Raw genomic sequence first — 26,752 nt, 5'->3', positions numbered from 1 at the left:
CCTGTTTAAAGATAATCAACAATTTAGTAGGGAATTTTAATTTTTAAAGGACTATATCTAAATGTACTTCAATAGATTTACATCTGCTATAAATGTTTGCAGCTAAACATAAATAAAAAAATATTTGAAATGCCAAAATTGTCAACCTTAGGATCAGATCAGTTTTGGGATGTCAATTTTAGGCTCAATTCAAAGGTTCAGTTCCCATTTTCTCTTACAAAAGCTTATACTATCAGTTTAGCAAAGCATGATATTTTAGGTGCTAGTTGCGAGTCTGAAGCTTAAGAAAATAATTTTAGAACTCACAATTATTTAATAGTATGGCCATAATATTAGAAGGTAGAAAAAATTTATCTTAACGGGACAATAATAGGAGCTCTTACTTAAAAAGTAAATTGCTATTGAAAAAAATTAGATGTAACTGTAAAGTCTGGTTACAGGAGGATCATTTGAGTGATGTTTAATGTTGGCTTCGTTAATTCACTGCTTCTTGATTACGCGCTAGTAAACCTAGCTGGGACTAGCTAGTTACATCGTTAAGCTATTTAGGGATACTTTTGTGAGGCTTGAAACACTCTTTAATTTTTACAATAAATGCTGATTCCCATCACACTTTGCACAGGCTTTGGACTGTCAAAATGATAAATGACCATTTACCATTTTGACGTGTTTAAAATCAGCCTAAACAGGCTGAACTAATGTACACTCTATTTACAATTACAACTTAATATTAGCGCCGATAATGCTGCTTCAATGTTTTAGCAATTTTAACTCGGTAATCTGCGAGGTCTCAGTGGTATTCATAGTTTTAATGCATTATTTTTAACGTATTCTAGTCCAGTTTCTGAATATGGGCAATGGCTTTCAAGAAACGCCTAATGTTGCCAGTCTCTTCATAATTCTTTACAATTCTCTCTATCCTGTCGTCCAGCTTCAAGTACTTCTTCTTCCTCTTCTTACCTTCAAGGTTCATTTCCAATTTCATGTACATGCAGTTTGTGAGCTCTGCTTCCTTTTTCAAGCACTCCACCAAATAGGTGATTCTAGGGTGAGGGTTTCCAATAATACTATTTATTTTCTTGTGCCACCCTTCAACAGCATTCGTCGTTCGATGCCTTTTTCCATAGCAGTTCCACATTTCTATTGGGATATCTTCATTGTCTAGCCAGTTGTCCACAAAGTAGTCAAAAAATTGAGAGAGCCTTCCGTTATCAGGAGCTTCTGCATGAATCTCAATCCATCCATTGCTTACGTCCTCCGGTTTTACAAATGCCAGCGCTGCACACATACTGACGTGAAGTCTTAAATCCTCGTTCTGGCGGTACTCCTCAGTTAGACCGAGAACTTGAATTCTCCTCCATAAACTCTTCTTCATGTGGAAATAGCATCCATGTATTTCAATTGTGGGAAAAACTTGACGAATGGCCGATATTGCAGCTGCCTCAAAATCGACATTCACTTCTTTAGGACACCACTCAGGGACTGCCTGTTTTATCAGACAGAACAGACGAACGTATGTGTCGTTCTTCTTATTTGGGAGCAGTGCAAATACAATAGGAAGAATGTTTGTTTCTTTAATCGGGCCTCCTAAGTCTACGTGTATGGTGTAGATTTGTGCGAACTGCTTGCTGCAGCTCTCAAATGTTCCATCCATTAAAAAAATGGGAACATGTTTTTAAACTTTCTTTTCCCTTGCTTCCACTAAAAATCTTTATTCTCTCCTCTAATGTATCGTCTTCTAGAAGAAAACTAGTGCCATCTCCCATTTTTAATAGATCTTCATGAAGATCAATTTCATAAGAGTTCTTAGGCTCTTGTTGGTTCCCCCGCGCTTGACTTCGTCGACGACGCACGGTTCTCTTCATAGATTCTAAATTAGGCACCACTGTAACAAAGTCATAACCTTTATTATGAAAATTTCCCATTTCATCCGCGTATATCTCCGATAACTGTGTAGTTTCTTCTCGAGACCTTCTCTTCGCCCTTTCCACTTGCTTTCTCATTTTCAGAGCCACATCGTCAGGTGGTCCACAGAGATGTTCTAATACGTTCACCACTTCTCCGTTCTTCGAAAGCAGCTTTCCCTTGCAATGAGCCGCTTTTCGGCGTAAGCACATCCACGTAACAACACCTTCTTTAGATTCCCTCTGTTTAAGATACGCCTAACCATTGTAATGATCAGAAGGCGTGCCCTTGTTCGTTGTAATAACTTCAATACTGATGGTCACGTTAGGAACTTCGAAAGCAAACTGAGTGTAAGGACTTTTGTTGCGACCAGTGTGCGGGTTCGGTGACCGTCCACGGGAATTTCAGGGGTTGGGCGGCGGGTGAGGAGGAGGGGGAGACAAGGGACCGAACCCTTCGGAGCAGGTAAAATCGTGGCAAATGTCCGGCGTGGCATATTTATTTATTTATTTAACCTGGCAAGATTAGGGCCATCAGGCCCCCTCTTACAAATCCGGTGTGGCAAATGTCCGGACACCCACCGATATGTACTACATCTGTTTTCGACCCTCCAGAACCGAAGTATTCGAACGCATTTTCTTCCTCGCTGTGTGCCTCCCGACTGTAAGTGTTCGTCTCCTCGCCAGCCTCCCCCTCGTTTGCTTATCAAGTTTTCCTGGTTTACATGTTGGCTTCTTAGTTTTTCAGCCTCTTTTTCCCTCATTTGCAAATGTACAAGTTGTATAGGTTAATTACCGTCTTTTGCAATTGTAATGAAAGTCTTATTAAGACCAGCCGCCTTTCACTGTATTCTAAAGCATCTTCAGTGGTCAGTTTTTTCTCCTTCATTGTTCTTGTTCTTCCACGTATATGTGTTGAGTTTTCAGCACACAGACTTTCACTGCTCTAAATATACTCACGTTTATGTGTTGAAACGAAATACTGTCATCTCGCCATTTCGTGTGTTTTGTTTTATGAATAGCAATAGTGCCGGTCGGGTGGCCGAGCGCTTCTAGGCGCTGCAGTCTGGAACCGCGCGACTGCTACGGTCGCAGGTTCGAATCCTGCCTCGGGCATGGGTGTGTGAGATGTCCTTAGGTTAGTTAGGTTTAAGTAGTTCTAAGTTCTAGGGGACTGATGACCTCAGAAGTTAAGTCCCGTAGTGCTCAGAGCCATTTGAATAGCAATAGTAATACTGCTAGCCTCCACGGGCTGCTTACACCACATCGGCCTACTAGCAATACGGCGGAAGTACACGCATTACACGGGATTTTAAGTTTTAGTTCGTTGGTTTTTATAGAGCTTGTGTCTACCGAATCTTATATTCTACGGGGTGTTATCCGGAATGGCTCATTCAATATTCATGCTTTGTACATTTTGACAAGGATCTTTGTGTGCACTTGTTTTATTTTGACGGCCCACCATTGTGGTTTGACTCTTAACCTGGGTAACTTCCCGAAAGCTGGGGCTGCGTAATTGTCCATCTACATTGTGGAAATATAACCATTACAAACCGGAAGATGCGTCTATACTGACGTGAAACCATTAGTTGCTGATGAAGTACAATCGTATAGCTATGCGGCTTTTGGAAACATCTCATCGTTCTTGACTTTTTGATTGTTATAATTTTTATGATAATTGGAATGGTTGTTGAGTGTTGTGTGTTGTTATTATTATTCATAATGTCTCTGATCTGTGGTTGCCCTCCTCAGAAAGTCGTTTGTAATAGCAATAGCTATTCACAAAACAAGACACACGAAATGGCGGGATGACAGCGGTTCGTCTAAACACAGAAACGTAAATATATGTATATATTGCTCTGAAAGTGCTGCGTGCTGAAAACCCAACAAACGGAAGAACAAGAAGAGTGAAGTAAACAACAAAAAAGCCTTACCTCTGCAGGTGCTTTCGAATAATGTGAAATGCATCTGGTCTTAATAAAATTTTCATTAGAGTTGCAAAAGACGGAATTAGCCTATACAGCTTGTTTCCTGGTTTCTTTAAACTGTGCCTCGAGATCAGTGGTCCTCCCCTGTTGGTCGTTTTGTTCGTCCAAGTACGCAGTCCGTGATATGGGCTCAGAAACTTCCCCTCCGGACTCTCCGTAGCTACCCCTACCGTCCCCCTCGTGGTGAAACCACCTGCTCAGAAAATATCTCAATGCCAGTAATGACAACTGCTGTATTAGCAGACTCATGACTAAATGATACGGACAGTACGAAGGAAAAATCACACAAGTGATGGTGGTATTCTGTCTGTTTGAGTGTGGCAGCAGAATTATTCTCTGGTACACGTTCACAATTGTGCAGACAACACTCCTTACCCCTGCGTTACGATTGCAGCGAGATGCGTGAGAGCTAGTCCACTGCAGTACGGAGCCCCAAACATGCGTGCGTGAGAGCTTTTCCACGTTGTGCCATAACAATCATTGCTAAAATTGGGCGCGTAATACGGGAGCAGCAGGCGGTGCAGATATTTTCCAGAGTTTTCAGTGAGGCTGAGCGCGCGTGCGGAGCTGCCGCCCCTCCTCGCGCGCCCTTCCCTCCCCCTCCCCCCCCCCCCTCCTGCCCCCTCCCTCTGACGTGCACAGCGCTCCCCACCAGGCTTAGCCGGCAACTCAAAACCTACCCAGCGCGGCACCTAACGACCGATATCTTACTGGACACGCTCCGTCGCCAAACCGGCCGCCTCCTTCCGCTTTCTCAGGCGTGTCTCCACAGCGTCGAGACGTGCCACTGCTTAGCGGTGCCTATTTTCACGCAAGATCACAGCGACACCAACAGGTAAGTGCGTCATTGAAATTGCAAGCAGCCGCTCGGTGAGTTCGGTGATTACTGCGTGTGCGATGCAAACATATTGACATTACGCATTCTGAAAATCTGTCGAGATGTGCACTGAAAAGTGCGAAAGCGTGGTCGACGATTGCGGTAGCCAGTCATACGTAGATTGCAGTTTCCGAACGAGGTTCTCGTAAATGCGAGTACACTAACGAGGCTGTGTACGCATTTGTTGTTAAATGCACAAGCGACTAATTCCGGGAGCGGTAGACGAGGTTCATGCGTGAGGCGAGCCCTTTGTCTCCCCACCTCGCAGCTGCTGTCGTATTTAGAATGTAGGAAGCACTGGTCGGTGGCGGGGGCGGGAGGGGAAAGGAGGGGATTGGCCGCTGCGGAGGCGGGGAGGGGATATGATTATTGACTTGGAGTGTTCCATAATCTAGCCTCGGCGCTCGTTCGTGCTACGCTGAATGCTGCCTGCTTCGCCTGACACCCAAGTTCACAGGCGACCATCTTGTGCTCGGGTTGATTCTAAACTTCACGCAGACGCACAGTGACCTACAAGTGCTTGAAAATCGCACATAGAGACGTGATTTACGAGTGTACTGACAGTACCACGTGGTTCGACCGTGTCCTTGACATTCGCTAGGTTTGTTACACATACACTGAACTATAAACAGATACTTTTAGTTGTCAGCGATTGCGTGTAAGGAAAGCGGACTCGTCTAGGAATAAACTGACCGAATGAAAGTAGCGCACAGGAGTGTGAGACGAGAACTCCCAGGGCAAGAGAAAATACAGTCGAGAGGAACTTAAGGTCAGTGCACTCTAACAGTAAACTGTGTTGTCCAGTGATAGTAGTAAAGGAAATTGTCTCGGCGGTGTAGACGCGAAATTTTAGTTCAGCTGTAGTATTGTGCATAGTTTGCGACGCTGATGTGTAATTACTGTAGAATTAATTAGCTCCACTACACATTAATTAAGAAATCTGTATTACTTGAAATCATTCGAAATACATTTTTACAGAGGGGACAGCAGTTTTTATGCATGCATGATTGTCTCTAGGTGATAACTGCTGATTGTTATTTAAGAGTTTTCAGTGTAATAATTCCCTAATGATATTTGTCTTCTGCATGAATAAGAATGGCTTCCTCTGATTATACACTACTGTGCTAACAGTATTTTGTTTGTATTACAAATTGACACACATAATTTTAAGAGCAAGAATCTTTTTGCTAAAGATTTGAACGTTCGGAATAGGAAAACCATTATTGAAGGATAATTTGTACTCAGTTTCAGAGAATTTCAGTAATTTTAAACTTCGTAGTTAATTCTCTTGTTTAATAAAAGTGTACTGCTTTGTTCATATATAGTTATTGTATTGTCCCAGGGAAGTGAAACCATTTCTTTCACTGCCACGCATCCGTACTTTGTGTGCATTACTGTATCAGCTTTACACACTCAGCTGAAAGCAATTAGATTCGCTATTGATGAATTAGGGAAAATCTTGCGCATCTTTGAACAGTGCTTCGGAGTTGTTAATTATACATGGATTTACAGCTGTCAGTTAAATATGTTTAATGACATAAGGGAGCTGTTGAATGAATTTTTTATGGTTTGTTTTTATAATCATGTGCTGAATTACTTTTGTAGGATTTGGTGTAAAACTGTCTAAAATATAGGTAAAAATTATACGTACTTGCAATGCGGCCACTAGCACGACTGATAATTACCGAGAGCTTTAACTAAGGACAGTATTTAATTTCTTAAATCTGTGTATACGAACAGCTGTATTGTGACTCATACTCGCTTACACATACACCTTCTTCGCCGTACAAATATTTATTCGCTGCATTTTATGAACTGATAAATCTTGTATGCTACTTACAGCGATATGTTTATGGAGACATTAACAATTAAGCTAAGTAGCCTGTAAAAGTTATACAGTTACACCAATAAATTTACTTCTATAAGTGTCCGATGAAACAAACATTATCAAAACAATCTGAATAACAGTTTTTTTTCATTAATGTGATAGTTCTCAGGTTTTTGCAGTGTACTTTGTGAATGCTACAGTCACATCGCTGTCATTATCGGTAATTAAAGCACAAATACATTAATTGTTCTGAAAACAAACTTTGATGGAGAAGGATGATTAGTCACGCATTTAACTCTTCGAACTTCATGTTCCTCAATGACAGATTTATTTTCGTTTATCACTTACCTTAATTGCTCTGTCGGAAATTCTCTTCTGCAAACTTAGCAAAATCGTCAAAATTTACATAGTGAGCTAGTAATCATACATCGTGTCAGTTTCTGTTTGCGGTGTCGAAACAGCAGTATAGAAACATCAGCGAAAGATGTATAAGGTGTCTTTCAATAATCGCACTTACTAATTATTTGTATAATCACTTATTGCAGGATTCCAAACCAGAAAAATAGTTATTACTTACGTCTTGATTTTTAAATACTCCGTTTTGTTTGATAGTGCGACTCTGTACTAAGAAGTAGAAGGTCCTTACATAGTTTAGAACATTCGTATGAACCGAGATCTGAAGTCCCCCAAATATTAGTACATGCATGTGATAGTATGTCCGATTACGTCAGATCATTTGTGATCCTCCTAAAAAGATACGTAGCCAAAAATGCAGCATGAGAGGATGCTAACTGCGTGATGAGGGATACGGTACAGAGTTTGGTGTATTATTTTCTGTTGACATCAAAGACACGGGGAAAAACCCCGGTGCATCATCCGCGTGCTAAGATTCAATAGAAAATGAGAAAGGTTACGGTCAGGGCCACAATATGAGTCGAGTATGGTTACGTTATTAGTGACATAATTAAGATGTGTTGCTATTGATGAAAACAAACAACTTTCTTGTTAAAAATACACTGTACACGTTTAACGATGAATTTATTTCTGTATTACAAACAGCTTTGATACAGTCTTTCACGTTCCCGCGGCTTTTATTTATGAAACTCGGGCAATGAATTTGTCTCCAATAGGCGTCCTTCTTTCAAGGAACAAAGGCGTGTGGATAATAACCGAACTGCGCTATATTGTGTATCATTAAACGTTACAGCGCTTTTGCATTTTTAGATTTCAAGTAACAAGTAAACAAATCGCACTATGTACTGAGCGCAATTTTCGTCAAAAAAGGAACAGCTCAGATGTATTTTTGGCTATCTGATGAGCGTGATGAACTGTTTTCCTTTCATACATTCTAAATATTTATTGTTATCTGCTGACTTTTTCCGATTACTTAGACGGCTTGTTTTTCGTTCTTCATTCGTCCATTATCGATTAAATTTATTAAGTACTATGCCGAGTAGGCAGAGCTATCAGACATACGACACTAAATATATTATATTGGCGTAGGGTTGCATTGTGTGTGATATGAACTGCCTAGTGTGCACGTTACGTTTTTTGTTTTGGATTCCGTGACCCGCTGTTTGCGCTAAGGTGCTGAGCTGACACATCAAGCCAGGTGAAATCTATTGACATGAATCGTTATACCTGTGCAGCGCGAGCAAGGCCTGCGTCTTGCGTGTGCCACGGCGGCCCAGCAAGCACCTCTATCGATTACTCGCCCACTCGTCATTCCGCATTTATCTTCAATGAGCGCCAGTGGCGTACAAACTGACATGCTGGATGAAGAGTGGCCATGACTTATCTGCGTGAAAACTTTCCCGCGCAACGCGTTACCGAAGCAGATCAGAATATTTAATGATATCCGAGTTACAAGGAGAGGTACAGAGAAGATCATTTTGCTTTAGCGTCGGTAGGAAAGCTGTATTTTTGTCAGATCTCTAGTATCTGTAATTGTTTTATCCTCGAACCCTAAAAGACGTAATTGGCTACTCCGGCAAAAGACGTATTTACGATTCAGCTATTTGCTTTTATTTTTACTGCCTTACAGGATATAAATTAACACGAATTACAAATTTCTTAATTATAGTGATCGCATCTACCATAATTGGCGTTTGGTACTGAAGTGTTGTCTGCCTCATAAGTAGAAAAACTATACCGGGTTGTCATGTTCCTCCTAGGTACAAAAGAATGTTCGCTCGACCCTTCACATAAATTTTTTAAGACAATGACTTAAGTGGCTCTCTGCAACTACCACAGGATTTTTTAGCTGCTCTTCAAATTCAGAGCAGCTCGAAACAAAATATACAATACTAGTGGTGCCATGTGATTGACTCACATTTATTAGCGACAGCTTGTTTCTAAAAACATAGTTCTTTCTCAAGGCATCGGACTTTTTCCTCTCCAGTAAGAAAAAAATTAAATCGCACTGTATCTGAAGGCGAATACCTTATTTCAGGCTTAAAGTAAAGGAGTACATGTAGCCCTCCACTAGCAAACCTAGTAAGTGTATTTTATAGCAAGGTCACAACGATGAACTTGTCCATCAGGTCGCTTTAATTTCCTTCACAGTAACTTGCGTTTGAGAAATGGACCGTTCTCGGAGCTCATGGAAACATAAATTATAGCATGCCTAATCCTGGATTGAAGCTCCTGTCGCATCCTATGTTTGAAATCCATGTTACTCGTAACCCGTATTCTTCCGCTTTGTTTGAACTACTGATTTCACTGAGTCTGTAACTGTCCTAAATGAAAATCAATGTTCATTAATTTTTAAAATTTTAAAACGCTCACTGCGTGCACAAAGGTGACAATATTCCTCAGATTCAGCTGTCATTTACATTATTAACAGACTTCAAACGCTTCCCTATACACAACAATAGGCGCGATCTCAAAATGACTATGCACTAGACATAATTTTCAAAAAAAAATCCCATTTAAGAATATGGTACCGGATTGTGGTGTTGCGATAATAAACGAAATCTATTGTAGCACTGAAAATCAACACATTGCTTTTCTGAAAATAAATTATGTAAAACTTTTATCCCTTAAGGGCATGGGACACTGCGACGGTGATGAATAAAGGTATTCAGGAACCACTGCAACTGGTCGTCTTTTGTGATGGTAGAATTTTTATTTCCCCATTACGTGTTTGAAGTCGCCTAGCGACTCACGATCAGGTGATACAGTGCTTAGTATTCATTCATGGCATTGTGGGGGCCGATGTCTAGGATTATATCATTCCATAGGATTACTCCTGCTGTACAAATCGCTTTTGGAAATATTGTTTACGTTCGCCAGTTATGTTATCATACAACACTATATATACTTTGCCATAAGAAACAACTCCCTCGTCTTTTACATGACATAAAAAACCAAAGACTTTTCAGAAGTTTCTGAAAACCCTTACAGTGAGTTATATTTTGCATGTAATAGACCCCTGATTTGCCAATGACCCGTTACAGAACATTCTATAATTATAGGCGTTCGTGATAAGTTTTTCTTTGTCTTCGGAACTGTGGACGCTTTTTTTTAATATACTTTACTCACCCAGTCGAGGCTATGTCGATTAATCTATATTCTTTGTTGCTTTTCTCTGTAGAGCAAATTAAATACCAAAGTAAAATCTTTAACTGGATGATTCTAACTCATCTGATTAGCTTAGACTTTAATACCGGTTTCATACCTTACGCCAGAGTTATTTGCCTCTGCGTTCGAACAGGCCGGATGTGAGAGCGGAGATGATGATATTGTCAAAATGCGTTTGAATCTGAAGATAATTTCTATTTACGATGAAAACATCGGCTTTCTGCTTTATCCTTCCCTTTGACTTCATCATAGACATGTGATCCACACGTCTCGGCCTGAGATTTATTCTTAGAAACATACGTGTAGCGTTGGAATCGAACTTAATGGAATATAAACAAATCAACAGGAACAAGACAACATATTTTTTGTTACTTCGTGAAGTTCGACATCCCGTTCAATTTGTTAAATGAAACTATGTTATTCTAATAAGGAAATATCACGGGGCATCGCAGAACCAACTCATTACTGTAAGTTGAATACATTTCCAGTTGTGAATAACTTGTGAGTAGCTTTTACGAACGAAATGAGGTGTTTATATGTTCTTAATTTTGTGAAGTAGACCCAAACAAACAAATGTCCACTCTTGCTGAGAGAACTGGCTGCGAATGTAATTATATATTTATAATATCTTCAGTGGCCTAGGCACGGAGTAACTATTTCAAATGACACTCTTCAATAAACGAATAACACGTGTAGATAGAAGCGAATGCTCCGGTGCAATCACATATCAAGATCTTTCGTCGTAGACACAGGTCCGAATACGTTAGGCAGTTCGTGCTCGTGCCAGCTGAGGCAGTAATTTTTGAGAGCTGTGCGCATTACCACAAAACGCTGAACAGGTTGACTAAGGGTTTTGGTTCGTCAGCACATGTCTTGTGTTCCGAGCGGAGAATTGCTGTGGTCCGCCAACACCGTGGCTGTTGAAACAGTGTGTGCCCGGCCACTTGGGGTGTCCAGTTGTACGAATCAACTATTCCCTTGCATCCGTTAGCCTCTTATACCGTCGCTATAAAATTTCAGCTTGGTGTGTGTGGCTTCTTCTAGTTCTCCAGGACACTATCAGTCAATGCATGGCGTGCTTCAGTTTTCTCTGCGATCGCCAATTTCTTCTCTGCATGGTGTGCTTAAGTTTTCCATACAGACATTATTCTCTGCATGGTAAAGTTATTGCCAAGCTATTTTTACCTCTTTTTTGTAAAGACTAACAGGAATGTGTTGCAATTGCAAGGGGCATGCAGAATAAGAAACAAATATTGGTGAGGTTTTCTCTCCATTTGAACTAAGCTGTTGCCGACATATAGCGTCGCGCATAGACTCCTTCAGCGTCGCGTATAGACTCCCTCTCTTTTGTGTTTTACGAGCTATGTCTTCAAATGCCGAGTGAGAATTATATGCGGTTGTATGTTCGTGGTCATACGAATAAAACACGAATTTCTTACGATGTTATACTATTTAGACACTCATAAACCTTGGCAGCTGCGTTTCATCTCCTATTATGTGCCGCTTATAAGTATGACACCTCTACGCTCACATCAGAACAACTCATAAGAGTATCACGATCTCAGTACTGTTCAGCAATCAGTTTGGTGACGGTTAGGTGCAGGTTTACCTATAAAGCGATACAAAAAAGTTAAACTGCTTAACAAGAACAAGAATATACGAAAAGACGACACAATGTAATTTCAAATTCCAACTACTACAACAATAAAACATAGCATAAAATTTATTTATTTGTGTTGCGAGAAGCACAACTATTGAGCAATTCTTCCCCATCAAGATTCTCACATATCTTCCGGAAAAATTTATAACGCAACTCACGGAAGAGCAATATGACGCTCGCTATGAAGCATAGTTTCTTTGGATAATCTGCATAGTTCAGAGGAGAAGAGTCTGTCTCACCAGCGACATCAGAAGAAAGAAATACTCAATTTGCGCGAGTTAACATTTTATCAGTCTTCAAGATAAGGTAATTTTTGGTTGGTAAAACTGATGCAACATTAGGTTTTCTTAAAAGCGAACGAAATTAAAAAAAAAAGTGGGTAAATGCTAGACTAGCAGACCAAAGGTGGAGGAATCAATTCCCAGTTAGTGCTGTCATTTTTTTTTTTTTTGTGATGAATCGCTTGCTTAAACCCTGACAATGATTTTTAAATGCGAAAAATATTACTTGCGCTGTGAATCGCAATCGTCATTAAATTGAAGGTCATAATTGACTGAGCAAGCCTGTTCAGGAAAGACAAGGGCATACCAACTCTAGTTGTACCTTGCCTCGTAAAGAACTTCCGAGTTTAAACCAACATTCGGATTCACATTAGTTTATCGATGTTGATGGTGTTTCAGCGCCGTTGCCGTGGATTAGATGACTTGAAGAAACACAGCAACTAGACACTTGAGAACGGCTGCACGAAGTGAAATAATTAATTCATCGTTGTTGAAAGTATTATTTGGAGTCGCTTAAGCCACAGGAAATACCGATGTACTCACTTCTCGTGTATGATCAAGAGTCACGCTTGGCTTGTTTTCAACTCTTGATTCGCCTGTCCAGATCATTAATGCATGATTTCATCGACGTTTCATGAAAGAAAATTCGTTTAAGAGATACGTATGCATCGTTCGCATATAATGAACCCGCAGGCATGATAAAATTTCACATACTGAACTGCAGAGCCAGAGGAGCTGAAAGTTGCCATCGCAAATGAATTTCCTGTCTGAAACGGTAAATGTACAATAACAGCTTTGCATCTACAAGCACAGCCTACAAATCACGGATAAGTGAGTGCCGGAGAGGACTTGTTTGTTATTGTATTGTGCATCAAGAACCCGTTGCGATTTTTTTTACTGGTAATTGCCCAACAATATACAACCATTTCATAGTATGGTTTCTGTAGCTGTTCTAATATGCGTTACATTAACTGACATTTACAAAGATAGAGATAGTAATAAATGATTCACACACATACCACTAGAAGAAAAGTATTGTAAGTGTATCATTAGCAAATATTCATCATAGAAAGACATAAATGATGAACATAACGTCTCGAGATAGTTATATCGCTCGTCTGTATATAGTTATAGACCTCATTTTATACAAGCTGGTTTTCATGATATGACAGAAAGACTGCCGCCATGTTGGAAAACGAACCTCTGTGTTAACTAATGCCAGGGTAAATTTCTTTTGCTATCTCATGTGCCTGATCCACGAAATTATTATTTGGTTAATGTCCCTTCATCGCACAGAACGTAGACTGAAAATTCATTCAATCCAACAGGTGGGCTGGAAATGTACCGTGTTTGAATCGCTTGGCGTAATCGTTACATGGATCAGCTGCATCTTTTCCAGCTGGTGAATCTTGTAGATGATTGTATTTCTGGCTGCAGCCGACCGTAGTGAACTCCGTTTATGATTTTGATTGAAACCCATTGCATCTGATAGTTATACTTTGCCTCGCTATTATTTAAGCTCAACATTTCTTAATGGAGGAATCGACAATTTAGAGATATCGCTTGATCTTACTGCTAGTTTGTCTAAGCCATGCAGTGTTTCATCACGAGAGGTATCACTGTGGGCAGAGACCGAGACGATATTTGTTGTTCCACAGTACGCTCAAGAATCAGTTACCATCACTATATTATTCTTTGTGTAAGATCTGCTATATTTAACTACTTGTCTAATTGAGATGGCTCCCGAATATTGGACTGTTCACTCCTTAGGGTGGAGAATATACTTTTACATCTGTAGATTTCGTCTCGTTAAGAATAGTGGATTAAGTTTTGTATACTAGGAAGTCCCGTATCCAGTCGCAAATCTAGTCCGATAACCGGTAAGCACTATTTTGTTCACCTGACAATAGTGCGGAATTATATGGAAGGGGTGTGTGGATATAGACTTCCCCGCTGCATACTACAGATGAAAAGCTTTCGTATTTTCAGCCGGGTGGCAGTGTTGACATATCGCGAGATTTCGAAGCTGGCTAGAAGATAATGAGTATGAAAATCGTCGTAACGTCGCGTTATGTCAGTGCCGCCACCAACTGGAAACTCGAGATGTTTACATCTATACCAAATGCCCTCCGACTGTCAAGAAATACGGTATCAGTGAAGACGCCAGTTTCGGGACTACGCCAAGGTTAGTTACTGTTTATAGTAAGTCTGTCTAAAACGTTTCGAGACAGGATTAATTTAAAAAGTAGGAAAAAGTTAAGAGGGCTGTTTTAATATTACGTAGTCCCCCCGACTTGAGTACAATGCACAGAACGTTCATACAACCATGCGAAACTATAAGAAAAGTCCTTTGCGATGTTGTACAACCGCGCGTCACATTCGCACCTTCGGTCTTCGCGAACCATGAGACCTCGTCCCCCAACCGCCCGCAACTAGTGTCGTTGTTTCTGTTCGAGAGAAAAGGTGTGCGGGACGAACTTTGCATGTACGCTTCTCTTCTTCAAAACCTTCTGGAGAATGGTTCGAACAGTTGATTTGGTGACATTGCTCCATTGCGATTTGTGACAACAATGTTGACACACAACAGACTGTCCGATAGCGCAACTGTTGTTTACCGTAGTTACCGCAATGACGTTGCTTATGCGCTAGGGATAACATCAATCTCGGAACTTTCTGGACGGACATCGCATATAAATAATCTAGTGGATAACGCCTGAAGCTTCATGAGGCTGTTTATAGACTATGCTCTTGACTATAAAAAGAGGTGCAACGCCAAAATGGTTCAAATGGCTCTGAGCACTATGGGACTCAACTGCTGTGGTCATAAGTCCCTTAGAACTACTTAAACCTAACTAACCTAAGGACAGCACACAACACCCAGCCATCACGAGGCAGAGAAAATCCCTGACCCCGCCGGGAATCGAACCCGGGAACCCGGGCGTGGGAAGCGAGAACGCTACCGCACGACCACGAGATGCGGGCAGGTGCAACGCCAGAAGGCTAGCGAAATGCAGGAAGACCTGCGGATGATCAATTGCTGATACAGGGACTTGCACTTAACTTTGGACACAAAGAAATTTAAAATATTACGCATAATTGGGGGAAGAGAACCCTTAGTACTCCATTACGCTACTAGCGATAAATCGCTGGAAATGGTAACAATCGTAAAATACCCAGGAGCAGCGTCCAGAGCGACCTGAAGTGGTATGACTACATAATATTAATTGCAGGAAAAACAGATGCCAATTTGAAATCCGTGAGAAGAAACTTAGGGAAATTTAATACACCCAAGAAAGGAGTGGCTTACAAGACAGATGTAAAACCGATTCTTAATTCATGCTCATTAGGCTGGTATCCTTATATTGGTGGATTAGCAGTCTATTCTCCTCTGTCAGCCTATAAAATAAGTGATTTTTACAATTTTTTGGAAAAACGAATGAGGCAATAAACGTTAATATTTTTGCTCGTCATTTATTGATTTTTGGACATTATTTTCTGGTTGTTTTAAAGAAATTCAAAAAATGGTTCAAATGGCTCTGAGCACTATGGGACTTAACATCTATGGTCATCAGTCCCCTAGAACTTAGAACTAATTAAGCCCAACCAACCTAAGGACAGCACACAACACCCAGCCATCACGAGGCAGAGAAAATCCCTGACCCCGCCGGGAATCGAACCCGGGAACCCGGGCGTGGGAAGCGAGAACGCTACCGCAAGACCACGAGATGCGGGCTAAAGAAATTCAGTCAGCATTAAACCTCCATCCGGGGTGTTAAAGTTGCTCCCTCCAAAATGAGGTGTGCCTATGACTGAAGTCCTGCAGACTGCAAATCTTACATAAAATCAAAAAACAAAAAATGTTCTTAAACTATAGGATATTCTACACGGAATAATAATACAGTTTTTTGAAATTTGACAAAATAATAAAATGGCGGACGTTTGAGACAAAGAGGTAGTTTTGTTGTGTGTTTTTGAGTAACTAATGAATAAATTAAAGTAAAAAAAATTGCCTATTACTCATTGCTGACTTACACGAGGAGTAATGGAGCCAAATTTCAGAAAGATTTCTTTATTAGTGTACCCGCAATCAATTCCGTCAGCTTGAGATACAGTGTATTTCAGGCTAACGGAATGCATTGAGGACACTCTAATGAAGATATCTTTCTGAAATTAGGCTGAACTATTCCTCGGGCATGTCCGCAATGAGTAACAGGCTATTTTTTTAATTTATTCATTAGTTACTGCAGAAACGTAACCAAAAACGAACGACAGAACTACATCTTTGTTTCAAACGACAGCCATTTTATTATTTTGCTAAATTTCAAGAAATCTGTGCAATTACTCCGTACGCAATGCCCTACAAATTAGGGTAGTTGTTTACTGTTTGGTTTCAGATGGGATTTGTAGACTGCAGGACGTCCGTCATGGAGAACCCTCATTCTGGACAGAGCAACTTTGGAACTTAATGACGAACAAATTTTTTTAAATCGTAAAATGTTAATCAAGAATCAATAAGTAATATGCAAAAGTATTTGCGTTGATGCTTCATTTGTTTTTCCAAAAAGTCTTAAAAATCGCTAATTTTATAGGCTGACTGAGGAGCACGGACCCTTAATGGGAGAATCAGGTAACGACCACGAAGAGTGCACGTTTCGACACGGGATCGTTTAAGAATCGCGAGAGCGGTACGGAGATGGTCAAGAAACTTCAGTGGCACATACTACAACAAAGGCGTTGTGTATCACGGTAATATTTTACTGTTGACATTCCGAGAGAATGCGATCGAAGAGGAGTAGAGAAACATATTACTTCGTGGCATACGCTTCTAGCCAAACTATCACGATGAGAAAATCAGATAAGTTAGTGCTCTTACAGAGGTTAATTTACAGTCGTTCTTCCCACTAACCATTCACGAATGGAACAGAGAATGAGTGCAATGATGTAGCTGCCAGCTGTACTCTTCATCACACACCGTAACGTGGCTTGTGAAGAATAGATGTAGAAGGAAAGAGCATTGTGATGGAAGATTCTGTTGAATGTAGAGGGATGCACTGAGAGACGAATCTGGATGCAGTCTAGTTACGATGTCCTGTCACGGCGTTCTAGCCGTAGATGAAGATAACGCTGAAGTGGTGATACCGAAGTACACTTTCGATGGACGAGCTGTACTACTATTTAAAGACAAGAAGTTGTTACCAAAAATCTCGAAAAGTTCCTGACCGATTTACTTCAAATTTTTACATGTTGCTCTAATAAAAGCTCGGATGACCATACATATAAAAAGGGGAGATATTGTTAGCAAAAATCTCGAAAAGTCCGTGACCGATCTACTTCAAGTTTTTAGACAGTGCTGTAATAAACATTCAACATTTGGACGGGTGCAGGCTACATATTTTTTTAATAAATATGGTATATAATATTAAATATTTAAATGGGAAATTTTGTTAGTCAAAAAGTTCTTGACCGATTTGCTTCAAATTTATACATGATACTCAAACTTTCAGATGAACATCGGCTGCATTTGTTTGAAGACTAATGTAAAGGTAACACAGACTACGAGAAAGAAAATTCTGTGCTGTGCTGTGAAAAAGAACGGTATAGTTTTCCTGCCTGCAATGAGTTTTAACTACGAGAGCAGGGAATTTAAACCATTAGGCAAATGTTCTGTTCCATACATATTCTTTCCATTATATACACGGTGTCCCATTTATCTTGACCACCCTAAATAAATGTTTGTCCTTATGCAAATTACAAAATGTTTGAAGCAAATGTTCTTTAGCCGTCAGGAGGACATCAATCAGCATGATTGCCTTCGTTGTAGCTTTGATTTTTACAAAGATATGAACAGCGGTATGACTTTTTTTAAATTTAATCCTATATTTTTTATTCGGTAATTCATTTCCTCTCCTAAAGACCTATCCAAAAATGTGTCACAGTGCACCATTCACTGAAACACAGGGTTATTTATTACATAACGCAACATTGACGTTGACGCTCCCAGCGCTTAGTGCGGTTCCTCGAGGTAATGGGACATATCCACGTGCTGACGTTGACAGAGGACGAATGTAGAATGCACACCCGTCATTCCCTCAACCATCGACAGTTGAAGAGTTGTGTGAGTAGAATGTACACCACTGAAGAGAACGTAGAAATGCTACTCATCTATGGGGAATTAAGTTAGTAGAACAGTAATTGCAATACTGTTTTCTTATATACGCTTACATTTAGTACTGTAGTTTAGTCCTTTTAAATACTGTTGTGCAGAGTAGGCATACAGTAAAGGCTGTCCTTCCTACAAGCTGCATGGACATAACGTTTCTTTTATTGTTGTTGTTGTTGTTGAAGGTAGGCGAAATGTTACTCAGGCAGCGGAACTGTGCAGAGAGCGATATTCAGACAAGAACCCACCTTTCGGATGGATGTTTTCCCGTCTTGTTGCGACGCTTCAGGAAACGGGAAGTTTCAACCCTCGACAACGCAATCGTCGTAGCACTCGCACAGACGAAGCTGCCGAAGTTACTGTTCTCGCTTCCGTTGCTATGAATCCACATGTGAGCACACGACAGCTTGAACACGAGATTGGCATTCCTAAAACCAGTGTACATCGTATTCTTACACTTCACCGGTTCCAACCTTACTATGTACACCTACATCAAGAATTGCATGGGAATGATTTCCAGAATCGTGTACAGTTCTGTCAGTGGGCACAGTAGCAAATCCTCGCCAACCCGAACGTCATCTCCAATGTGCTATTTACCAATGAATGTTCATTCTCAAACAAAGGGTAGATAAATACAAGGAACATGCATTATTGGTCCAGCGACAACCCACGATGGCTTAGACAGGTGGAACATCAGCGTCAATGGAGAGTTAACGTCTGGTGTGGGATGCTTGGTGCTATTAATGGCCCTTATTTCATCAGTGGTAGTCTAAACGGCACAGCGTCTGAGGAATCAGACGAATTCTTCCTCCTCTTCTGGATGAAGAGCCGCTAAGAAGCAGAATGCTTATGTGGTATCAACACGATGAATGTCCAGCACATAATGCCTTGCGTGCACGTCGTGTTCTGAACCGAAGGTATCCTGCCAGATGGATTGGTCGAGGAAGAACGGTTTCTTGGCCTGCTAGGTCTCCTGATTTAAATCCTCTGGACTTTTTTGTTTGGGGACGCATTTAAGACGTTGTCTATCGCGATACTCCAACAACTCCAGAGGATATGCAGGAACGTATCGTGCTTGCTTGTAATTTACTTCAGCAGGCAACACTGGAAGCAGTAAATAATTCTTTCATTCACGAGTGCACCAGTGTATCGATGTCCAGGCTCACCACTCTGAGCACCGTTGGATGTTCTGCTCCTGGGCAATGGTACAGGAGAATCAAAGTCAATGTCGTGTTATGTTTTTACTTGGTTTTCATTTGTTTTCTGACAACTCCAGCAAGTGGACGAGTTTGTGATCCCGGGCTCAAAGTCAATGATGTGTTATGTAATTAATAACGTTGTTTTTCAGTGAATGGTACACTGTGACACATTTTCTAATAGGTCTTTAGGAGACAAAATGAATTACCGAATAAAAAATACAGGGTGCCATTTAAAAAAGTCATATCTTTGTAAAAAACAAAGCTACAACGAAGGCAATCATGCTGATTGATGTCTCCCTGACGGCTAAAGAACATTTGCTTGAAACATTTTCTAACTTGCATAAGGACAAACAGTTATTTAGGGTGTTCAAGATAAATGGGACACCCTGTATAATTTTAAACAAAAACGTTATATAGAACGATGTCTCGTTTTGGATTCTTCCTCGGAGTCGGTCTTAGCAGAAAACAGGAAAGTTGTGTTGCCGGCCGAAGTGGCCGTGCGGTTAAAGGCGCTGCAGTCTGGAACCGCAAGACCGCTACGGTCGCAGGTTCGAATCCTGCCTCGGGCATGGATGTTTGTGATGTCCTTAGGTTAGTTAGGTTTAACTACTTCTAAGTTCTAGGGGACTAATGACCTCAGCAGTTGAGTCCCATAGTGCTCAGAGCCATTTGAACCAGGAAAGTTGTGTTTATAGCTTATCAGCTTATGACTAGACTACTACTACGGAATCTGAATCGTCCGAAACTCGTAATCCTACCTGTTCTCAGATCAAAACTGTTCGAAATATTGCCACTGAAGCTACCATCCTCACAGATCTAGCAGCTGCAGAGGTCTTCTCATACTCCGTATACCAATATCCCAACCGATTTACCTACTCCCTTTAAGCGCTTTCAGTTGTGAATCAAGGTTTTGTTTGCAGTAACAATAAACATGATTCAGGGTCAGAAAGAAGGCGAAAGTGCAGACGGATAGGAGGGAGGGGTGACGAATAGAAAGAGGGGGAGACGGGTTTTATTTTATTTATTTACTAGTTGGCAAATCTGGCATTGCTCGGGTATTCATTTTGCCAATTTTCTATTAGAAACGAAACCTTATATGTACTCCTGCAGTGGACTCGCTGTGAGATGATCCGAACAGTATCTGTACGTTAGGCGCAGCTGCTTCGGATGTCAGCAGCGCGATTTTGTAAACGTCTGTATGGCAACGCCTCTTCATAGCTCTATAAACGGCTATTCTTTTTGCCTACATCCGTTTGCACTTCGTAGCCGAAAGCTGTAAAAAGCGCTGCCAGGTGTCAAGGATGTCCTTAAGTTGACACTACGGTAGGAGTGTCTTAGTACTAAAGAATAAATGTATTAAAACCTGACGCATGATGGGGAATTTTGTCACGCATCTCATTGTTTATCACGTCATATCTCTTGAACTATGTTTCGTACAATGATATTTTTGTGTAGTTACAAAAATGGTTCAAATGGCTCTGAGCACTATGGGATTTAACATCTGAAGTCATCAGTCCCCGATAACTTAGAACTACTTAAACCTAACTAACCTAAAGACATCACACACATCCATGCCCGAGGCAGGATTCGAACCTGCGACCGTAGCGGTCCCGCGGTTCCAGACTGAAGCGGCTAGAACCGCTCGGCCACTCCGGCCAGCTGTGTAGTTACATTCCGTGGCATACGTGGATACTGTCTGCGAAATATGTGGCGAGTAGAGTCAGTAGAAAAGAAGCAATAAATTTAAACGTCATGCACAATACAGCAGTTTTTCAAGCATCTCAGTGCTTATGACGTCATATCTCCTGAACTATACGTGGTACCATAATTATATTTTTGTAGGTGCATCTAGAGGCATATGTTGATACTGTCTGCGAAATTTGCTGCGAATAGAGTTAGCAGCACATAAGTAAAAAATTTAAACGTCACGTATGATGCGGCAGTTGTTTACGCATCTCATTGTTCATGCCGCCATGTCTCATAAAGTATGGCAATTAGGTGGTCTTTATCCCCCCACCCCACCCCCACAGAAATTGTTGCCTGAGAATAAGGAATATGTATACCGAGTGTGGATGAAATCGGTCCAGTGGTTTAGGAGGGGATGTGGAACAACACATACAAATACACACACACACAAACACACACAAATAGCGTATGGCTACATCACAAAAAATATTATTATAATTATCTTAAACTACAAAATAATGAGAAAAATCCTAGGACCAAGAACTAAAGATGGTGTGCATTATCCAAAAGCCAATGCAGAAATATATAAAAATATCTCCAAAATAACAGACACAATGCGTATGAGAAGAATCCGATTCATGGGGCATTTAGAAAGAATGGATTCAAACAGGTTAAGGCACAAAATCCATACATTTTTAAAGAACAAAACTAGAAGACCGAACTGGTACAAACAGACGGAAGAAGACCTGAGAGAATTAGGGTCTCCAAATCTACATGATAGAAATGAAATCAGAAAAATCACAAACACACGGGGTTTTGAGGAAGAAGAGAGAAAAACTAACAGACATACGTGGTCGAGGCAACGAAAGCTAGCCCATTCGTTGTTTATGAAGGAATACTGGGCGAAAAGGAAGGCCAACAAATGTTAATTACGCGCGGTCCTAAGTGATCCATCCGCGAAGAAGAAGAAGAAACTACAAACTAATACACAGGCCAAGAGTATAGTCTATTGATCCCTCCGTCATTAGCAGGAAATCTGTTGGATCTCCAGGGAAAGCTCTCAGAGGACGTTCTTGAATTACATGGCGAACTACCTGCCCTTCAGCGCCACAACAACACTTGGTGAAGTTTTTTTTTTTTTTTTTCACTTGTGCAAAGAGTGTCCCGTGTTGGTAATTAGCAGGAGCAGAGTAGATGGCATATCCAATTCCAGTGCGTATTAGAAATTGCGAAGCACTGTCGCGTTCGCTGTTATTTTTATAATATCGAGGATCGAGACAGGGAAGGCAGCTGCAGCCGTGCGGCCGGCGTTGTGTGAGGCGCGTTTTTGCGTGAGAGGAGTGTACCGCAGGCGCCGTGCAGTGGACAGCCGGGCCGCGCCAAATGCTGGCGCTGACGTCGGCATGTCGCAACGCCGCGCCGGCTCTGCTACGCCTGCCCACACGCCGCCATCATCTGCACCGCGGCCGGCCTCAAAACGGCGCTAAGCACGCTGCCGCTCTGGCTGGGGCGCCACGCACTTGCTTATTACCTCACAACTACGGCTCCATCTAAAACTGCATCCCTACTCTCCAAACCACTGTCTTGTGCGTGGCAGAGTGTATTTCCTATTAAACACCTTATTGAGGCTTCTTCTCACTCCATTTACGTGTGGACCGCGGGTATAATGAATGCCCAAACGCGCTGTAACTCATCTAACAAGGAAACCGTACGAGCGTTCCCTCACCGATTTAATTCATATTTACAGGGTATGTAGAGCACGACTAGGACTTTCTTTTTCAATTTATTGGCTTCCGGGCAGTGCCTATTCAGCCGTCTCAACAGCGTAATGTCAATTATGGCGATACGAACGTAAGGATAATACAACACTCAGTCCCAGAACGGAGAAAATCTGCGATCTGAGACTAGGTCTTCGACATATGTAAACAGGAAGATGCAACACTCAACCGTTATCGAGAAAAAACGAGTTTGTAAATTTTAGGCGTGCTTATACATTTTGTATGGTTGTTAATATTTCAGAAATCCTCAGCTGGGCGACGAAGCGCTTAGCTTCATAAGACAGAGATCCCTGGATCGCGTCTTGCTGCCGATACTGTTATTCAGTCCCACGTAATTCTAAGAACATATTTATTATGACTGTGCAAATTATCAATATTTAATTCTACATTTATTATTTTCCTAATCTTTATCATAGAAAAAGAAGATTTTTCTTAAACAGACGCAGTGGTTAGCACACTGGAATCGCATTCGGGAGGACGATGGTACAATCCCGCGTCCGGCCATCCTGATTTAGGTTTTCCGTGATTTCCCTAAATCGCTCCAGGCAAATGCCGGGATGGTTCCTTTGAAAGGGCACGGCCGACTTTCTTCCCCGTCCTTCCCTGATCCGACGAGACCCATGACCTCACAGTTTGGCCTCTTCCCACAAAACAACCCAACCCCAACTCTTAAACAGAGCAGCAATTTTAAAAAAAAAAAAAAAAAAAAAAAAAAAAAAGGCTACACGAGAACTTACGATTAAAAATCAATATAGGTAATATTATCTATATTACTGTACCTATATTTGCGACAAGTATAATATGTAACCTATGAAGGGCGACGTAAATCAGGATGACGCTGATCCTAGAAACATGGAAAACAAGAATTATTGCGACATACAATACATTTTATTAAAGGAAAATTTTTTCGTGTGCATGGTTTTTTCAGTGTACCTGTTGTAAAACAAACCTGGTTTACGTACATGAACGGTTGTCGGTCGTCACAGAAGTTCTCAATGCACCACGTATATCGAAGAGCACATCCAGATATTGGTGCAGATAGCTTACAAGAAAGTAGTACCGGCAGCGGAATTCGACCCAGAGTTCTTGCGTTTATGAAACTAAGCGGTTATTCGATCGGCAGCGTACTCCTTGGATACTAGTGACCCTACAAAGCACATAAGAACGCCTAAAATTTTAAACTCGGTTTTCTCGTAAACGGTTGTGAGTTTCGTCTTTCTGTTTACATATGTTGAAGCCCCCCTCGTGCCCTACAGACCCTGTCAAAATGAATGAAATCGGTGAGGGGAAGTTCTTACAGTCACCTTGTGAGCTTTGTCTTCGCGCTCCATCCGAGAGCGGTATGTAGTGAATTGTGGTATACTCCTCGTCAGTCCAAAAATTTCGAGACTCTTGGTTTTAATGCAACATACGTTCTACTTAGTCTCCCCCCCATTTGACTACAATGCACAGAATTCTCATACAACCATGTGAAACTGTCAAAAAGCCATTCTTTGGGATGTTTTTAACTCGCGCGTCGTATTGGCCTGAATGTCGTTTACATCGTCAGATTGTTGACCCTTCGCGTAAATTTCTGCACTGTGCTGTTTCGTGATAGGTTCGTACTGATAACATCAAGTGTCGTCACCTGTGATGATTTTTTCCATAGCAGGATAAAGGCATTGGTGCAATAACCAGATAAGTCACATTTACATACTTTGGAGTAAAACAGAAAAAACTGTCCAGAGATTAGAGAACTTTACTAATCGGTATTGTCTTTTCCCAACCTTTATTTAGTCCGCCAACACACCATAATAACTTATTACAAAACTAAAAATATATTTTATGATATTTATTGAATTTTAAAAAACTGGATTTCTCTCGCTATTGCGCGAAACAAATCTCATTTTTTAATATGGCGTAAAGAAGCAACAACCATTATCTCTTTAGTTGTTACTGGATATTATGAGAAGTCTGAGAATTATAAAAAACGGAAAAGGATACCCTAAGAAAAGTCGTAGTTGTGGAAGATTGATAAGAAAATTCATTGTGCTTCTCCTTCTGATGAACATTATGTACCATCCGTAACAGTTCTGTCACAGACCACCTTGTTATAAAATTCCGTGTTCATGCTGGCACATACATCTCGGCAAGCTTTATGACATCTTCATATTTCTCATATTTACTGGCAGAATCACGTCATAAAGTTTTTCCTCAGGAAAAGCCAATGTAGTTAAGGCTTTTACAATAACGAAATCATAATAGATAAGTTGTGATAATGAAGCACTACAACAAACTACATGCTTGTGTGCAATGGAGTACTCAAAGAACTTGTAATATAAAATAAAAAACTTCTAATTATCAGCACTCTTAAGGTCAGACCGAAACAGGTTTTTTGGATGGGACGAGAAGCCTAAAAATAGATCTTGGGCAACATCAACCACAGTGAACTGCTTGGATGTATCTGACGCGCCAGAATCTGAGTACTGTTTGGTGCAATGACTAAGCAAGCCCTGAGCATGCCTGGTTCTTGCTTCAAACTCCCTACGTCGACAAGTTCATTCCCTATATTATTCTGAATTGGTCCCATTGGTGGATCTCATTCTTGCACTATACGATCAAGCAATTTTCAAACTATTCAATGGAATTAAATCTTATTTTCGGCAAAAAGTGTACATATCTGGTTACTGCACCAACGTTTTCATTTTGAATTTCAATAAAGTAGCGGCAGGCGTCATCGCATCGCTTTTGCTCTGGAATCACGGTGTGCGGTCACAAACTTCACACACTCTATTCTCTTCTTCAAGACATTCTGGAGAATGTCTTGAGCACTTGATTCAGAGATGTTGCTCCCTAGCTGTTCTTGACAACAACGTTGACACACTACGGCCACACGCGTTCGCTACTTAACACCACCTGCCCACAACTGACTTGTCGAATGCATGGAATAATGTTCTCCATAGTTGTTAGTTCAAGCTGCCACCGTACCTACTGCGCTGACGTCGCTTACACGCCTGGAAAAAAATGATTCACGGAACTTCTTGGACGGACGGTGTGTTCTCGGTTTCCTCACATAAAGCTGGTTCTTGTAACTTTGTAAGTAGGCTTTAACGGAATAGTTTTCGTGTATATGCGAATGTCTACCAATTCAGGCTTTTGAGCATTTGAGTGACACTTTCTCACATGATAAACATACCGGTGACCATTCGTACTGCCTTTCTTTACATACGTGCAATACCCCATGTTAATCCGATGTGCTACGAGTCCCATCCACTTGAGCAACATTCTAAGATTCAACTCAAGAGTATTTTGTAACCAGGCTCCTTTACAGGCTGCCAACGAACTGAATTCTGCCACTTACTTTGCATCCGACTGAGCGTATGTGCTCATTCCATTTCATACTGTTACGCCCAGGTATCACTATCAGTTGACTGATAGATATTGTTGTCACAGTATTCGACTTCTTTATTTTCATTTTGTGAAGTGCGCAATTTTACATTTCACAAAATTTAAATCAAGTAGTCAGTCTTTCCACAACTTTGAAATCTTATCGAGATGTGTATGAAAATGTGCGCACCTTTTTTTTCAGAAAGTAAGCTGAAATGATCGTATAGCATTATTGGCCGGGAGACCCATCTGGTTTGTTCGTCTATCTGGCGACATTCTTTCTATTTGAAGTAACTTCGGTGACTTGCACGTCTATGAAGATGAGATGAAGTGATGAAGCCAACACAAACACTCATCCCTGAACGACGAAAATCTCTGACCCGGCCGGAAACTCGAGACCCCGAAATCTAGAGGCAGCTCCAGTTACCACTAGACTATGTGCT

The 26,752-nt window shown here is 41.0% G+C and overlaps 1 protein-coding gene across 1 annotated transcript in view; it reads left to right on the top strand.

The window, feature by feature from the left end:
• The first annotated feature begins 4,330 nt into the window (after window positions 1-4,330).
• LOC126470777 (uncharacterized) overlaps window positions 4,331-26,752 on the top strand; it is a 510,779-nt gene continuing 488,357 nt past the window's right edge. The window contains exons 1-2 of the mRNA XM_050098785.1: window positions 4,331-4,338; window positions 4,577-4,727. Of these exons, the coding sequence (XP_049954742.1) occupies window positions 4,331-4,338; window positions 4,577-4,727 (159 nt within the window). The remainder of the gene's footprint in view (window positions 4,339-4,576; window positions 4,728-26,752) is intronic.

The sequence above is a fragment of the Schistocerca serialis genome, chromosome 3, assembly GCF_023864345.2.
Source record: "Schistocerca serialis cubense isolate TAMUIC-IGC-003099 chromosome 3, iqSchSeri2.2, whole genome shotgun sequence".
In the NCBI taxonomy this organism is placed as follows: domain Eukaryota; kingdom Metazoa; phylum Arthropoda; class Insecta; order Orthoptera; family Acrididae; genus Schistocerca; species Schistocerca serialis.
The sequence above is the reverse complement of the archived record's forward strand: the minus strand, read 5'-3'. Positions and strand labels throughout refer to the sequence as shown.